This window comes from Amblyomma americanum, chromosome 10, assembly GCF_052857255.1.
Source record: "Amblyomma americanum isolate KBUSLIRL-KWMA chromosome 10, ASM5285725v1, whole genome shotgun sequence".
NCBI lineage: Eukaryota > Metazoa > Arthropoda > Arachnida > Ixodida > Ixodidae > Amblyomma > Amblyomma americanum.
The window spans coordinates 29,629,548-29,648,333 of record NC_135506.1 but is presented as its reverse complement, the minus strand read 5'-3'; the positions used below and the strand labels follow the sequence as shown (position 1 = coordinate 29,648,333).

The window sequence follows — 18,786 nt, the reverse complement described above, 5'->3', positions numbered from 1 at the left end:
CGTCATCAGAGCGGATAAATCCCATTGGCTGAATGGAAGTGACGTCATCAGAGCGGATAAATCCCATTGGCTGGAAGGAAGTGACGTCATCAGAGCGGATAAATCCCATTGGCTGAATGGAAGTGACGTCATCAGAGCGGATAAATCCCATTGGCTGGAAGGAAGTGACGTCATCAGAGCGGATAAATCCCATTGGCTGGAAGGAAGTGACGTCACTAGACCGGGAGTGACTTCACTTCCCGCATTGCCAACACGTAAAGTAATTAGGTGTCCATCTCTAATTTTTTTAATTATAACTGTAGAGAAATACCCGCCGCGATGGCTCAGTGGTTGTGGGGCCCTCGGCTACTGATCCGGAGGAGTACCCGGGTTCGAACCCGACCGCGGCGGCCGCGTTTCGATGCAGGCGAGACGCTAAGACGCCCGTGCGCTGTGAGATGTCAGTGCACGTTAAAGATCTCCAGGTGGTCGAAATTCTTCCGGAGCCCTCCCCTACGGCACATCTTTCTTCCTTTCTTCTTTCACTCCCTCCTTTATCCCTTCCCTTATGGCGCGGTTCAGGTGTCCGCCGGTATATGAGACAGATGCTGCGCCATTTACATTCCTTAAAAACCAATTATAATTTTTTGCATAACTGAGTTCAAGATTCTGAAAGCCATCCGTGGTGCATCGTACCACGAAGATAGCACGCCGAGAAGATGCTAAAAGCCGCAAAATTAGAGACAATAAAAAAAACCCTTTCACCGGTGGTTGGGAGCAGAAACCGCAAGTTGCGAGTAAAAAAAAATAAAACCAAAACTCAAGTCAACGCTGATTGCAGAGCTCGGAAATTGAGAGCAGCTGTCAGGCCGGTTGTGAACAGCAGTCACTTATTTCAAAGCAGGATAACGTTGCAAAAGGCACGGTGTCCCAGCTAAATGCAACCAAGCTTTTAAGAACACGGAGTACCGTAGCCCCAGTGGAAGCAACTGAGGTCTGCTGAGAGTCCCCTGACCTAGTTTGGAATGATTTTTTTATTTCTTCAAACCTTATTAATTGCAAATACTAATGATTGAATTTTTACTTATTGGCTTCAGGAACAAAGTGTCAATACAGAAGTTGTAGACTGTCTTGAAAAACAGCTGACTGAAATTTTTGCACCGAGCTACCGTTTACGTAAAGTAGTTTTATTACTGACCTTAAACCGCAACTCGAACAATAAAGTCTAGCGAAACACTTAAAGGGACACTGAAGAGAACTCTATCAATTTTTTTTTTAGCAAAATCTGATAGTTCGACATTTCATGGCTTTGTTGCCGCGTGTCCGGGCGCGAAAGATGCATTTATTTCAAAGAAATTTGGATTCTAAGTTGAAAAAAATTTTCCCGCCCCTATGATTCAAACTCAGGGAACTCTTATGACGGCACGGCAACTCTTATGACGTCACCGAACGGAGTGACGTGTATCGTGACGTAAACGCAGACGCCGTGATTTCTGACAGCTAGCGGTGCGGTGCGCAACCTTCTTTTGCAAGCCTCAGAGATTCGTGGCTTCCATGAAGTAAGGAAAATTCCTCCAAGGTGGCGCCTCTTGTCCTAAGAAGTAGTTAGCCTGTTATACTTAGTGGCACAGGCAGGGGCATATTGGTTTACATTCTTTTTCTGGCTGCCCCACCATACTTCTTTGTCCTAAGAAGTCATCACGCTTGTACTTGCGAGATTGGCCTGCGGCGGCGATACCTGTATTTTGGTTCTTGCTATTTTCTACATTACAAGAGCCTTGTTTTCAGGAAGAGTGGCGTTTTTGTGATCAGGAGCTGCTATTCTATGGATACAAGCCAACTTCAACTTCTCCTCAGTGGCCCTTTAAGTCTGCTTAAGTGTGATAAGGAGTAAGCCCGCCTGCTCACTTTGTGAACGCAGTCGCCGCGGGCTGCGGCGCGATGTAACCCGATGCCAAGCAGCTGGCAATTCAACCTCTACATGGCTCAACCTAGCCGCCGTCGCGACGCCGCCGCACCCCTTTTGATCTGCGCGCTAACTTCATGAAGGCAGTCGCTGCTGTACCGAGGCCCGCGCTCCACGTTAAGCGTATGACGCGATAGTTAATGGGCTAATGCCCGCATGTGCAGAATTGGTCTTTCTCTTCTCGACATTCATAGATCCCGGAGTTCTCATACCATCCCTGGAGCAGTGGCTCACCCGGTACGCCCCTGCCCGCCACCTGTCGTCATTGAAGGCACAGGTCGATTTTAATTTTTTTCTTAAGTGCAGCTGCAATACCTCCGTTTTCTTCTCGGGGATGTTCATATCGCAGGGCGAAATGGTGTGGTGACATCATTGCAATATGTGGTAACACAATAAGCACTAAACCATTTTATTTTATTTTATTTTCCTTTATCCTGGTAGTTTTCAGCAGACCATTGAACTCAGACTCAAACAGCGGCGCCTCTCTTTCATCCGCTACAGTCTACTTGCGCGCTAACATGTTACAGTTCGGAAGTAAGCGAACCTTCATCAGTAGTACTGGTATTACTGAGCTATATAAGAATCACTGCACCCCAAAATTTGATAGGCGCAGAATATAACTGCAATATAATCATTGAGACAGTATAATCATTGAACGAGACAAATTTCGCTGGCTGCCAGTTTTCTGTGGCGTGAGGTCTCGAGTAGCTGCTGAATCGTCCATGGATGGATGGATGGATGGATGGATGGATGGATGGATGGATGGATGGATGGATGGATGGATGGAAGGAAGGTAGGAGCGTCCCCATTGAAACGGGGCAGTGGTTGTTGCCACTATGCTCAGTTTTTTCCTTTATTTTTGTTTACTCTGCGGTAAGTTATTAATACAATTCGCCATTTCCTTTAAAAAAACGTCTTCCTGCACTTTAAAACTTATGTCACCTCTCTACTTTTGTGCAACCAATCCTCCAATCGCTTTTTGCTAATTTCCACCGCAGATTTATTTACATGACTATTGTTACCCCTAAACCCTAAGGCCTCAGGAAGAGTGACTGTGCCTGCATCGACATCGGGATGGATACCATCGCATTTTAGGATGAGGTATTCTATTGTTTCTTCAGATTTACCACACACAGCACATGTGTCATCTTCGTTAAATTTTTTTCTGTAGCTGCGCGTTCTAAGACACCCTGACCTAGCTTCAAAGGGGAGGGCACTGCCTCTTGAGTTATCATAAAACGTTTCCTTCCTGATCTGCCTTTTCCAGCATCGATATAGTTCTACACTATGCTTCTTTTCCATTGAATCTATCCAATTTTTACCTTCGACGTTTTCAAACTGTGGTTTAATGCTCTTTCTTTCTCCTTCCTCGTCTCTGGCAAACTTACTGGCCAGCTTTCTAGTTCGTTTCTGCCACTGTGTGTCAACGCTCTTTCTGTACAGGCATTTAAATACCTTAGCTGCCCACCTTTTATCATCCAATTTCCTCAGGCGTTCTTCGTATAGTGCTTTACTCTGAGCTTCCCGTGCTATATAATATAATTGTGTATATATATATATATATATATATATATATATATATATATATATATATATATATATATATATATATATATATATATATATATATATATATAATTGGTTTTTGGGGAAAGGAAATGCCGCAGTATCTGTCTCATATATCGTTGGACACCTGAACCGCGCCGTAAGGGAAGGGATAAAGGAGGGAGTGAAAGACGAAAGGAAGAAAGAGATGCCGTAGTGGAGGGCTCCGGAATAATTTCGACCACCTGGGGATCTTTAACGTGCACTGACATCGCACAGCACACGGGCGCCTTAGCGTTTTTCCTCCGAGGTCGGTTTCGAACCCGGGTACTCCGGATCAGTAGTCGAGCGCCCTAACCACTGAGCCACCGCGGCTTCAAACGTTGCCCAGCATTCCGAACGTTGTCCAGAATTCCGTCGACAGCGCCACCAATCGACCTGTTTTGGGACCAACCTCCGGCGGTTGCTCTTCGCCGCCATAAAGATCCAGCGCACTAACTAGGATCTCGGAAGCTGCAGTTCTGCTTCTGCTTAAAGCCACCAGGGAGCGATGCAACTAGCAAAACACTTCAGAGCGCTGAGGAGAGGTCAGCCAATGTCTACACGGTCAATGGTGAACCGACTGGAGGTCGTGTTGGGACGCATTTGCTGATGTTTCGTGCACTTTGTGCACAGTTCATGTCTAAGCACGTGCTTTATAATTCTGTGGCTTAAGCTTGGAGAGTGCGAATGTGCATTCCACTCCTTTGTCGAGATCTGCTTTCGTGTATGTCACTTGGTGAACGCTGAGCCCGTCTTATTGATCGCTTGCTGGGATACGGCGCCAAGAGGAGCCGACGTGTGGCAGCTGCCGCCCCAAAAATTTTCCGCGCAACAGAAAAAATTGCCGATCGTTTATTCAAGCCATGATGAAGACGATAGTCCACGATAGTGCAGTCCCCATTAGGATCCCTCACGGCTATATGAAGATCTCGCCATTTCATTTTCTTCTTCTCTTTTATTTTCATCGCTGGCAGTCAGTATACACAAGGATCATGCCTGCCCAACATTTTGCAGCCCCCCCCCCCCCTTCCCTGCTTCTTTGCGCCACCCCACCTTGAATCTCCTGGCGACGTCCCTTATGGGATAATGATAGGAGTTGATGCTGTTCCTCTTCGCGTGTTTTCCTTCATGTGGCAGGCGTTGGCTAAATGATTTGGCGACGTTCTTTGAAGGCATGCTGTCAGGCGCTCCTTAAGATATTGTGCGAAGAGTCGAAATTTCGGAATAGCGAATCGAATTCTCTGCTATTCTAACGGACGAGAAAACTGAGCTTGCACATTCAAAACTATTCGAAATACATAGTATGTCTTGAAAAGATGCCAAATCATCTTCGAATGGATTTTGAATGCTGGCTACGACACGACGCCAAAGCATTATTTAAGAAGCGTCTCACAAACGACCCTGGATCCGCCGCCTCACAACATAAAAGCTTGAAGAAACATAGTAGCAAGTCAAGTGATTTAGGCGCGTCAATTTGTTTGCAGAATCATGGACATCCTCAGTGAGATATGCCGCATTTAAGGTTGCTTCCCACTGGAGAGTGACTGGTGCGTTACAATAGCGCCAATATGCTAATGATATAGTTGCATGCTTGATTTTATTAAGCATAATAACCCTAGTAGATACTGTTAGAGCTCCACTTAAGTTAGTTTACTTGCGGTGATGCAATCATACCAAGATAGTCTCGATGTTTTTCTTTCTTTCTTAACCATCTATTTCCTCCGCAGTTTAAGACTCAGTATATTAAGAAAGCTATTCATAAAATAGCACTTTGAATCCCTGATCTCGCATGCCATCATCATCAACACAAAACTGACTACCTCCGGTCACCTCATCCCCGCAAACTTCCTAACCTCAACCGCCCGTCTGACCCTCTAACGCACCCTTCCGTGCTGGCCCTCTCTTGGAATCCACTCAGATGCTTTAAAGGACCATCGGTTAAATTTCATGATATGTAATGTCATGGCATGTCGTGTGAGGATGATGATGATGATGCTGATGGTGGTGGCGCCTACTGCTCTAAATTCTTGTTCACCTCCTGAGAGGGGCAAATACTGAACCTTTAATTTGGGGAGGGTGGCTTGATGTACAGTATGGTCCATGCGATCGCGTGGGGATCGCGTGTTCACCAGCACCTCAAGGTTCACACCCTCAAAGTTCGCTTACACGCAAAAAAAAAAAAATACCCACGAAAGTAGCAGATTGGACAGGCGTCGCCGTAGTTCAGTTGGTAGAGCACCGGACGCGATATTCGGAGGTCGTGGGTTCGGATCCCACCGGCGGCATGGTTGTTTTTCTGCTGCTTTATAAGTAATTTTCCTTAAGTGACAGATTAATCGAAGTATTATTCTCCAATTTATGGACACCACAAATTAAAAAAATTGAGAAATTCCCCTATGCACCTGGTTTCGGTGACAGTTGGCTTCCTTCGTATGTTTGTGTCAAACGAACCCCTCATTTCATTTGCCTTGTCTGCTAATATATATATATATATATATATATAGTTGCGACTGACTGCTTAAAATAATATAGAGCGAAGTATACGCTTCGTTTAAGGAAACATTTTATTTTACTAGACGTTTTGATCAGAGAACCGATCATTTTCAAGGTCCTCCGATCGAAACGTCGATTAAAATAAAAATGTTTCCTTAAACGAAGCGTATACTTCGCTCTCTCTCTCTCTATCAATATATATATATATATATATATATATATATATATATATATATATATATATATATATATATATATATATATATATATATATATATATATATATATATATATATATATATATATATATATATATATATATATATATACAACATTTCTACAAATGCAGTCCAGCCATATGTGGAGGATATGAGGGATTGGGAACTGCATACAAATATAGCATATTTCCCAGTATATCTCTAACCTGCTAACTACCGGTATGTCCATATGTGGCCTGTTCAATCAAATCCACTTCCGCAGATTGTTTAACAATAATAATAATGAATGGCTTTGGGGAAAGTAAATGGCGCAGTATCTGCCTCATATATCGTTGGACACTTGAACCGCGCCGTGAGGGAAGGGGTAAAGGAGGGAGTGAAAAAAGAAAGGAAGAAAGAGGTGCCGTAGTGGAGGGCTCCGGAATAATTTAGACCACCTGGGGATCCTTAACGTGCACTGACATCGCACAGCACACGGGCGCCTTACCATTTTTCCTCCATAAAAACGCAGCAGCCGCGGTCGGGTTCGAACCCGGGAACTCCGGATCAGTAGTCGAGCGCCCTAACCACTGAGCCACCGCGGCGGGTCGCAAACTGTTTATATCTCATTTTCTCAGTAAACTACCTCAGCGTCTGTGACTCTTCACTCTATTGTGTTATACTTTCTTTATTGTGTCATACTTTCTATTGTGTTATACTTTCGTGTTTCCATTTTGTTGTCTATAGTGATAAAACCTTTATTCAACACGAAATATCGGATTATTCTTTCTGCCTATTTTTCTTTCTTTTCAAAATAAAAGAAGAGTTTGTGGAGAGCTATCGATAATCATCACAAGCTTTAATTGGTTACTGCGGCGGCTAACACCCATTTTTTTCGCTTCATACGCCATCAAAGAATCTAAGTTTGCTTCCAACCGGGCAGCACAAACGCTCCGCTGGTCATGATTTCTTTGTTCACACCTTGGTGTATATGCATTTCAGCACCTTTGCATGTCTGTTTCGAAGTGCCACGGTATAATGTAAACGTTTATGTAACGGAAGTTCCACGGTAATGTAACGGCTGTTTTAAGAAGGGAATACGCATAGCTTCAAGCTCTTTTAATATCACTCCAACTCTTGACAGTTGGCCGTGCAGATGCTCAAACCCGGCAAATTACGCAAAAAAAAAAACGCTTTTCCCCTTGGTTGGGAACAGCAACTGCTAGTTGCCAGGAAAAAAGATCAAAACTCAGAGGCTAAGGTCAACGCTCACTGCATAGCGCGCAAATCGAGAGTTGGCAGGCCAGCTGTGGGGAGTTCAGTCGATCACCTCCGAGCAGGATGACGTCACAAAAGATATATACCAGGTGTCCCAGCTAAATATGACATGACTCCGATATATCCAAGCGTTTGAATAAGACGCAGTACCCTAGCCCTGTGAAACAAACTGAGATCTGTTGATCGTATCCTGACCTACTCTGAAGTGTTGTTCTTTCTCCAACCATACTAATAATTAAAGACCAATTATCTTGCTTTTTAATTATTGATATCAGGAACAAAGTGTAGTGTCAATACATACGTTGTAGATCGCCTTGAAAAAGAGCTGACTGAAACCTTTAGAAAGTCCTTGCAAACCTATTCAGTACCTTAAGATTGGCGCAGCGCTATTGGGAACCATGTTTTTAAATGCAACAGTCGAGCTGAAGCCAGGTACTATCGCCCAATTTCGCTTACTTTTGTGATTTGTAAGGCTACAGAGCATGCAACAGCAAACATATCCTTTTCATTGTGGCGAAAAATTGGCAGTGGCTTAGCTCGGCTATGCCAGGATATACGTAGCGAAAGCTAAGGCATAGTTTGGTTGGAAGCCGACGGCGCGGCGCGCGGCTTCTCCTCTGACGTCACGCCAGATGGCGAGGAGGTGGCGCCGTGGCATGTCACGTGACCAGTCGCGTGGTTGGTCACATGGTGCGCTGCGACCATGGTGGGACTGCGAGCACCGCGAAACTGCGGGTTCGTGGCCAGCGTAGCTTTCGCTACAAAAACTACTTCTGTTCGTCTCAGCTTGGATTCCGAAGTGGTTTATACACTGCTCGACAGCTCATTGAAACGACTCATAATTTATAATTAGCTTTGGATGCCCACGAACAAGTTGACGTCATCCGCATAGATTTTTCCTAGGCATTCGACAAGGCCCCTCGTATTAAATTGCTTTTTGAACTTCGGAACACAGGTATTGATTCAGATACCGTGAACTGGATTGCAGCCTGTTTGGACGTGTACAATCCGTCGTGTTCGGAACTGATTGAAGGGTCAGTGTTGGGACCGTTGCTGTTGTTTTTTTTTTATAAAAATGATAATATTTCTTGAATCACCTGTAAAATAAAACTTTTCTCCGACGATTGCCTAATTTCCCAGAGTGGCTGATACATGTGACAAAAGTAAAATCGACCGATGCCTGCAAGTTTTATGTTCTCGCTGCATATCGTGGGGGATGGAAATTTATTACTCAAAATAAACGTTTGCTCATATGATAAGAAAAAAACGCGCTTTCTTTTTACTATAAACTGGTGAAAACTTTGTCCAATGTGCGTAGCTTTCAATATTTAGTAGTGATTATTCATCATCATCTGTGCTGGCGCACACATGTAGAGGAGGTCTGCTCTAAAGTTTATCGAAAACTGCGCAATTAGAGAAAAAAAAAGCAGAATGCACCAATGAATTGGAAACTCATTTTGTACATGACATTTATTCGCGCAATTATTAAGCAGATTTGTCAGTCCTAACTAAGCTTGGAAGGGCTGAGGATTTAAGTTCCTCCCGCCTTCGTGAGGTTAGAGTTCCTGATTGTGCAAGAGGAGCCACGTAGCAGGGTTCAGAAGCAGAGCCCTTGGACTCTATACTTTTCACCAAGACTGTGCGTGGCTGCAGCACTTTAGCTTGCTTCACCGAGGTCTTCCTCTCGCAGGTGAAACGGTATGCTAACGTCATTTCTCCTGCGGTAACACATGCATCACTGAAATATATTTTTTGTTGTATGCTAGTACTTTTCAACACACTACTAAAGGCAGATTCAAACAGCTTGCGCCCGATTAAAGGCTGCGGGCAAGACGCAAGAAGAATCCAGAGTGCTGGTTCTGGAAGCGGTTAATCGCCTTGAATCTGTCCCGGGCGTCAAAATGCGGGCTTGTGGTTAATAATGTTTTCTTCTTCTTGATGGTATGAGCAGTTGGCAGAGGAGACGAGCATTTTGTTGTTGTTGTCGTTGTTCTCCTCTGTTGGAGTGGCACTATTTTTCAGTCGTGCACAGAGCCCAGCTAGCCTCCTTCTCGAATCAGAACGTATTTTCTAAGAGAGATATGGGGTTTGACCAGTCCGTTTTATAGCGGGCACAGCGGATTTTATGATGTTACGGACTCAAAACTAGCGCGAAGTGTACAAGGTGAGGAAGAAAGTTTTTATTCTGTGGTCAATATTTGTACAAGACGACCAGGATTGGCCTAAGAAGCAAATACATCCCTGGAAGCAAAACGTACATTCATGATCATTGTGTTCAGCCTGACCACGCCCACTGCAGGGCAAAGGGCTCTTCCACATCTCTCCAATTAACAATATCCTGAACCAGCCGGGGCCGATTTATACCCGCAGACTTCTTGATCTCATCCGCTCACCTAACTCTCTGCCGCCTCCTGATACGCTTGTCCTCTCTTGGAATCGATTACGTTACCCTTAACGACCATCGGTTATCCTGTTTTCGCATCCTCCACGTTTCTACCCCATAGGTAAGTACCGGTAACATGCAGCTGCTATGCACTTTCCTGTGGGGGATAGTGGTAAACTGCCTTTCATAATCTGAGAACACCTGCCATATGCGCTTCATCCCAGTCTTATTCGTCTTGTTATTTCACGCTCGTGGTCCGGATCTGCGGCCACTACCTGCTCTAAGTAGCCCTATTCCCTTATCACTTACAGCGCCTCGCTACCAATTGCAAGCGGCTGTTCCCTTCCGGGACTGTTGAACATTATTTTTTGTTCATATTATTTTTTAGGCCCATCATTCCGATTTTCCTGTCTCAACCACTGATCATGCTTTGCAGTTCATACCCTTAATGACTTAGCCAGCCAATGTTATCAGCGAATCCCAGATTACCGCAGCATTCTCCGTTAACTCTTATCTCCAACTGTTTCCATTCCAGGTCTCCGAATACCTCCTGTAAACAGTCGGTGAATAGCAGTGTTAACATAATGTCTCCCTGCCTAAAGCCCTCCGTTATTGGAATTTTTCTGTTGTTTTTATAGAACGATATGGTGGCTGTGCAGGGGTTATAGATACCTTCCAGAATTTTTACGTAAGGCTCTTCTACCTTGCGATTCCGTAATGCCTGCATGACTGCTGTGCTTTCGGCCGAGTCAAATATTTTCTCGTTATCTGTGAAGGCTAAATAGCATAGGCGTTGGATCGGGGTCTGACGTGATTACCAAATTTTTTGTGCAGGCGGTAACCAAGACCAGCCCGAAAATATTTGTAGCTATGGTTTCACTATTCCATACCCGCTATCCATATAGTTAACTCCACTCCATATGCCCTATATAGGTTTTACATATATGTAGAGAATATATGGAATGACGGGACTGGTCATATGGAAAGTTTCACGAGAGAATCTATGTCCATATCTAGACTGCTCAATGAAATTCAAATCTGCAGACTGTTTCTATTTCATTTTCCCAGCAAACTACCTCTGTACCTCTGATTCTTCGTGTAGCGAACTTCATATGTAAGCATTTACATTATTTGTGTTATACCTCCTCGTTAGCACTTGTTGTCCATATTAAAAAGACGTTTATTCCCCACAAAAGATCTAAATATCATTACAGCCTATTTTTGCTTTCGTTTTACAAGAATTCGTTGTGGCGCTGTTTTAGTAGTCGTCAAACGTTTTAATTGCGATTACTGCGGCGCAGAGAATAATTTTCTAATTGTCATTTTTTCAGGTCATACGTACCATTCACGAATTCAGTTCTGCTTCCATGACTCCTTTGTTCACGCTTAGGTCTAAAAGCATTTCGGCCCGTTCGCAAGTCTGTTTCAAAGTGACGCGGAAATGCAAAAGTTACACAAAACAAAACGTTGTGAATCGGATGTTCTGTATCACGTGAATGAAGTAATTTAAGGCCTTCAGATCTCCTTCAGCAATTTGCTTATGTTCTGTTATTGTGATCGCGGGCCCTTACCTACTTCCTGTGCTCAGCACTCAGCCAGGATTCCCCTGCACATGCCACTTTATACTTAGCCATCAAACCGCACCTGTCGCACTGGCAAGGGGACGTCAATTTTATTTCTTGTTCAGGTACAAGACCGCAGGTGCAAGGTCCCACCTGCGGTATTGTACCTTTCGACCTCTCGCTGTATATTCTCGTAAGTTCGTTTGGAATCACAAATAAACTTTCAACCTCAACCTCAACTGCCTAAACTAATGAATATCCCAGGGCCAATGGGCCGGGACGTCGTCCACTTCTCTCAACACATCGCAGGCTCGGGTTGCGCAGTGTGCAATATGAAAATTTCATAACGGGCCAGTTTGCTGCATCAATAGGCCTATCATTATTAGGTGAGACCCTTGAACCATCCATGGAAGAACGCACGGACTCGGACCCAGATTGCCCCCCCCCCCCCCCCCCCAAAAAAAAAACAAGCCATCTCTTCATTCAAACTTTTTTTTTTCCTTCGGGATGTTCTCAAGCTCAGTAGCAATCTCACAAGCAGATACGTAAACAGTCTATGTTCCTCCCGCAATGAACCTGGCCTATTTGCTTAATGTCAACCGTTTTAACGCCACACGCCCTAAAACAACCTGGTACAGGAAAACATGCTGAGTGTTCCGTGGGGCGCACCGGGAAGTAAGGCAGAAAATAGAATAGGATTTTCTTTTATTTTCATAACTAGTTCACACAAATACTCGCTCAAGTTGGAGCACGTTACGATCGCTGCCATACTATGCTTAATATTTCGGCAAGAGAAGCCGAAAGCCGCGCAGCTGTACGCGCACTGCCGCTGGATTCGCGGGAATGACAAAACTACATCAGCGCCCCAAGCGGACAACGCTTTCAGTTTCAATCGGACAGTGTGAGCCTCACCGCACTACTAAACCTTCTACTAACAAACTCTCCACACGAGGGCACGAAGACGCCAATCTCGGAGGTGACAAGAGAGTTGTTGTGGACAACCCAGAGATGGCGATAATGTAGCTGTTTATGCAGAGCAGAGCAACTGCAAAATGGCGTGGGCATGGACGATTGTTGGGTCAAGGGCGTTTGGAAGGCTTTCGCGCGTTGTGTCGCCGTCGCCACTCTGTAGGAGCGTCGAAATGTCGAGTGCGAGCTGCAATATATACTATGATCTGTGCAATCACAAGTGCCTGTTCTGTTTGTTACGTCCACCGCTATTCGCCAGCTGAACCGTAGACTGCAACCACTGTGCCTGTTTGCCGATGGCGGCCTGCTTTTGCTTCACGTGAGTTTCGTAGGTCCCCGTGCAAGCATATTTTCTATTCGGTATCCATTCAAGGAGCAGTCGTGTTTTTTTACTCATGTGCGCCGCTTGACACCGCGTTTTGCTGTGATAACTGTCGAGAACTGAGCTCTGACTTGATTATTCACTGCCGCATTTACGCAGTACGCGTCTTAAAACTGTACTTGCTACGTTTTCCAGTTTTGTTTTCCGGTCTGATTGACATTTCCCCTTCGTCTGAGGATGTCAGTGCTACATTCTGCTTCGCTGAATGCCGTTTTAAACAATTGTTTGAAGCAACCGGTGAATATAATTAATATTGAGCTTTTCGGCTCACCAAAGACCCATCCCTCTCCAACGTTGGCTGCTGTGGATGCGGTAACCTCCGATGACAATCAAATAGGCGCGGGTGTTTTGAATATATTCAGATCACAAGATAAGGTTCTTGGCTCCAGTTTAGTTTGCTGCTTGTTGGTGCATGTTTAAAAACATTGCGTTACGTGTGTCTGTAACTATAGCACTGAGGGTCTATCAAAATGCCTTTTCAGCACATACCAATCTGCTTTTAACAACAGGTACTCCCAAGCAGATTACTAATCTTTTTTACGAGGGTTTCAGCCTTGGTCAGTTAGTGGGCTTGTGAATACACGAAAGTGTTGCGTAATGCATCCGCGGCTACAGCAGGACAGCTCGCTCACATTCGTATGGCACGTTTTGGTGTTAAGAGTGTGACGATTTAAAAAGCCTCGTTTGCCAAACCTGGCGAAATTGTGCACCAAGCACAAATTCGCTATGTGTTGTATGCTCATCTAGAGCACCATGTGAGCGCGCTGTTTTCTCGTCATGTTTTTCCTCTTGATGCCGTCACTTGATAAATGAAGGAATTCTGCTTGCTTTCATTCCAGAAGGACAACATCATGAAGATGTCGCAAAGTGATCTTGGCAGCATTGAAAAAGAAATACAGTGTTTGGATTGCACACGGATTGCTAGCAAAGTGAAGAGTTTGTCAGCCGCGTTCAGTGATTGTGGCGTGGACCTCAACACACCTTGCGGCAGCACTGAAAACCGCACTACGTGCTGGATAGCCTGGCACTTGCCCGATTTGAACAAAGTTCTCTGCACAGTCTCTGTGCAGGTCGTGGAGCACACACCTGGTGCATTTACTATGAACTGTGTTTCAAGTGATGACACGGACTACGACAGCTTTTATCTGGAGAGCGCCATACTGGTGTACTGGCTTCTCAGATGTCATCGCTGCATCAAGCGACTTGAGCTTGCTGGTACAGTGGTTTTCCTAACCAACTTTCCTATGCTGTTTTGCAAGGCACTAAGGGTTAACAAAGGTCTAGAGCAAGTCCTTATAGATACCACTCAGATGTGGGATGTTTGGCATGGAATGCACGTGTCCAGCGTCCTGGCTTCTACACTAGCAAGTATGTCGGTTCGCCTCAAGTCTTTGGACATCCAAAACCTCATGGCCTCCAGCACGGCCGTGCAAAAAGTGGCCAGCACTATTAGGAGAGGTGCAGTGGATCGCTTGGTCGCACGCAACAGCATGTCAAAGAGAGCTACATCGAAGCTATTACGTGCAGTAGGTGATTCTTCTTGCATGAATGTTCTTGAGATGCAAGGGTCTCTGATATTACCTTCAACTGCTGCTCTTCTTGCGACGGCTTTGAAGGGGAACACGACACTACGGAAGTTGTCTGTGTGCTATCTGGGTGCAGATGTTGTTGGTATCATCCTTACCTCTCTGAAACACAATACTACTCTCGAGGAGCTGTCACTTCTATACGCGCATGATATATCGGGCAATACAATGTGGGATGGCTTGCAGGCATTGCGGACGAACACCAGCCTCAAGCGCCTGAAGCTCGTCCAGACAATCTTCACAAGCAGCTGTGCAATAGTCATAGCGGACATTCTGCACGAAAACACTGCACTCGAAGAACTCTACCTTTCAGACAATCCCATCAGCAACCTCGGAGCACAGGCATTAGCTAAAGCTCTGCACGAGAACGTTTCTTTAAAGCGCCTCGATGTGTCCAACTGCAGACTGACCGAAGACATTTTGTCAACCTTCGCAGAATCTCTTGCACGAAACAACACTGTAGAGTGTGTGCGTCTCGGGAACATTGATGTTTCCGAGGAATGGTCACCGTCTTTTGCTCTCACACAAAGCGTGTTTACACGTCTTGATGTGTCATGGAACACGCGTGGCCTTGAGCAGTGGGCAGCGTGCATACCGCAAGATGATCAGAGCTGCTTTCGAGTTGGCTGGACAGATGACGCTGATCCTAGTAGCGTCGCAAAGTGGTTTTACTCGGCACTTGTCAGCTGTGCTTTGCTTACGGAACTGGTCATTAGCTGTCCCGAGACACTTGCACCAGAGTGCGCGAAAGCATTTGTCTCTCTTCTGGAGACGACTAATTCGCTGAAAAAGTTTACTCTAGGTACAGTCAACCGACGGTACAATGCTGTGACCGAAATTATCTGTGGTCTTGCTCGGAACAAGACTGTACGTGAAGCGGAGTTTCGTCAGAACCTCCACACTGACCAGGATATCAAGGCAGTTCAGCAATTGCTGCGCACGAACCGAACCTTGCACCGACTTAAGTTCAAGTCGTACAATCTTGGCGAGAAAGCCATCGGTTCGCTTGCTCAAGGATTAGAAAACAACTTTGTGTTTCTTTCTCTAGACTTTGAATACTCCCCAGCATTGAAAACGTTCCCAATTATGTGCGCCCTAAACAGGAATCAATCTCTTCTTAATCGTGCAGTGGAGTGCGTGTTGAACTTATGTGTGGACGTCGAGTCGATGCAAGCTCTTCGTCTTCTTTCCACTTGTGACTCACTTCTGGATGCCGTGGCAGGTGTTTCTGGCAAGACACAGGAAGAATGCAAACAGCTGGTGCAAGAAGCAGAATACCGGCTATCGGGTAGTGTTTGAAATCCGTGACAGTGTGTTCTTTGTTGTCCTGTGTTGCCCGTCTTTCTTTGTCCCTTGTGCCGTTTTTGCGCTCCCCATATACCATGGATCATCGTTACCGACTCGCCCAAGTTTCCACCCTTGTGTTCTTTGAAGCAGTGTAGATGCAGTGAGATACCTAATTGCAAAATCTGGCTCACAGTTTGAGGCAATCCCAAAGACCACTTCACAAAGTTAAACGTGTGTCATGGGACACGCGATGTGTCATGGAACGCGCGTGGTCTTGAGCAGAGGGCTGCGTGCACACCGCAAGATGAACAGAGCTGTTGTCGACTGTGTATCGCCAGGACAGCGGGCGCCAATCCTTGCTTATCCCAAAGGTGCTTTGCGAAATCACTTCGTGCAGCCATGAATTTCGCCAGCGCAGAGATATAATAAAGAACCACTTTATTGCTTGCTGACTTCATGTTCTTTCCTTATACTGTATACAAGTTGGCATCATTCATTCAGTGCGCAGAACTACGAAGCCTGTAGTTTGCCGCATGTAAAATTCCAGCTCTATTTAGCATTTTCATCTGCTAATGTTTCTATAAGATTATGATACATTTGCTCTTGTTCAACAGATGTGGCCGTTTTTTTTTACCCTGATATAAACTCAATATAAATCTAAATTTCACATCTCGCGGCCCTGCCTCCTTTCAACCTCTCCGTCGCCAACAATATCCTCCATTTCTTGCTCGCAATGTATCTTTCAATACTTTTTTTTAGGAACGGATACCTGCTGCCGTAGTTTTTGGAACCAATATGGTGGTGCCCCCTGTTGAACTGCAGGAAGACGCATTTAGTAACTCCAAGTAGCGGTCCAAATTAATCTTGAGGCCCTCCGCAAGAGTTTTCTTCACTGCAATAGGTTTTAATCTGAACGTAAAAATTTGTTAGAAGCTTCAATCTGTCACTCGGGCCGTACGACTATTAAAAAGTAAGGGCACGTTTCCAGCTAGTCATGCAAGGATATTGTATTAGAGGGGTTATAATATTGCAGACGGGACGCTCCACTCACTGGGTGCCACGTCTGTGCACGTTAAAAGAAACCCAGGTGGTCGAAATTTCCGGAACCCTTCACTACGGCGTCCTTCATAGCCTGAGTTGCTTTGGGACGTTAAACCCCCATAAACCAAGACTAAATGATTGGAAATACGTCCCAACTGGCCAATGCGCATATACGCTGCAATATCCTTGCAAGCAGAGATGCAATAACTATTACGTGCCTGTTCCGAAACCTTGAAGTTGACCTTCGACAATTCAGGTATAAAATGTTTCGGGCAGTTCTAGTAAGCTTAATTAAAAGGCGAAAAAGATTCACGAACACTGAGCCTGGAAATTTTCGCATAACAGTATACAAACAAACAGTCCCATCGCTCAGAGCCCTTCTTAAACTTCTCTACTGTTAGCCGGACTGTTAGCGCTAAAATTTCGCCCGCAGGTGGTATTTGGAGGTAATCCTTGAGTGGGATACTTGCCTGATTCGGTTAGGAATTAATCTGAAATCTGCGTTGTAGATGCAGACTCTAGACAAAAAAGGATGCTTTTCCAACAGCTGTAGCGACAGCAACATACCTACCTCTCAGAATACTGGGGAGCTCTTTTTGTTGTGCGTGCCGCGGTCCACTCCTTTCGTCAATCTGCCGCAGACAAAAGCTGGCGTTGCCGGTGCAGCTGCTGCGAAACCCCTTTTTTTTTCGGAATCCTTTCATACTATGCGGATTTCTGATTAATTCTTACCTAATCAGCAACCATTCGAACCAAACGTAAAATGAAACAAAATTATGCCCCTGAAAGGCAACTACTGAGCTAAATTTTATAGTGAACAAGACAGCGATATAGCCGAGAGAAGCATCTTGAGAGGCTCCACGAACGATGCCACAGTCGGTAGTTTTGCGTGTTCCAGAATGCGGGTTAATGAGTAAGACGCCGCCCACAGCATCACTGAACAACATGAGCTTAAAATAAGTTGCTTGTTTGAGCGAGCTTCTCAGTAAAATAATTCTCGATGAATGATTATGTGATCCAGCTATTGGCTTTTAGGCAAGATGGGGAATTAGTTGGAATACTTGGCTGACTTTTCTTACAAAGGAAGTATTTGGTCATTTGGGGCTAACTCAAGCTCAGTAAAAATTTGCAAAAATGAATATTCGACGTGCGCTGTGTGCACACGTCAGAGTCCTCGAGTTTCGCATCTTAAGATCCCTGTCGCGTGTCATGTTGCGGTCCCAGAGAAGATTCCGCACCGTATGGGCTCTAAATATCTTCCAGCTCGAATACAGACATCAGAAAAAATTTTATGTTGCGGAAAATTATTGAATTCTGAATGCTATCAGGTAACTCAGAAAACTTTCTACTGCATTCAGTTCACTGGCTTGCATGCGTCAACTATATAATTGTATTATCAGAGAAATTCTTTTCCTCCCCTTCAAATTCACTGGCGGCAGCCAATAAAGTCATCTCTCTCTCTCCCTCTCTCTGGCGGGTGCTGATAAAGTTATATTTCTCTCTTTCTCTCTGTATTAACGGAGAGCGTTCATAATGAAAATTCAGTACATTACGTATTTTACGGCATCCAAAGATGTGGACGCGACAATGTGAACGCTTATTTCCGATGACAGTACGTACGCATTGGTGTCCACAAAAGAATAAACTCCAAGTCTCTGCATCTGATGACATTTCTTTAAGACTCTTCTGCTAAGGTTGTAGAGGCTGTTGGCCTTTCTCACTTTTAAAAAAAATTTAACCCTTTAAACCTTGCACTTATGAGCCAATGTTTCAGAGGCGAAAATTCCTGTTGAAGATTTACATAAGCTTTCTAAAGTAATCGTGAAAAAAAAAAGATGTAGCAACATTTCAATAACTAAGCATGTCTTTTTCGATGTTCCACTTTTGAAACATTGGCATACAGAGTGCCAATGTTGTCTGTAACAAGTTTTATGGTCTATGCAGTGCAAATTTCTTCTTGATATCTGAAGACAACATCAGAGCTGTCTACAGTGTCTTCGCTAATTATAGAGAGAAAACTATGGAGGAAAACAATCTGCTTGAATAACGTTTTCTGTTTGCGTGCGAGCTGTACGG

The 18,786-nt window shown here is 44.7% G+C and overlaps 1 protein-coding gene across 2 annotated transcripts; it reads left to right on the top strand.

Moving 5' to 3' along the window:
• The first annotated feature begins 12,462 nt into the window (after positions 1–12,462).
• On the top strand, positions 12,463–16,115 carry LOC144106164 (uncharacterized). Of its 2 annotated transcripts, none has more exons than XM_077638902.1 (2): positions 12,463–12,733; positions 13,639–16,115. In XM_077638902.1, exon 2 carries the CDS (start codon positions 13,648–13,650, stop codon positions 15,679–15,681), a length of 2,034 nt encoding a protein of 677 aa, XP_077495028.1. In that variant the 5' UTR covers positions 12,463–12,733; positions 13,639–13,647; the 3' UTR covers positions 15,682–16,115. The 2 variants fall into 2 exon arrangements, with proteins under 2 accessions (XP_077495028.1, XP_077495027.1); XM_077638901.1 differs by having other exon boundaries at positions 13,636–16,115.
• The last annotated feature ends 2,671 nt before the right edge of the window (positions 16,116–18,786 follow it).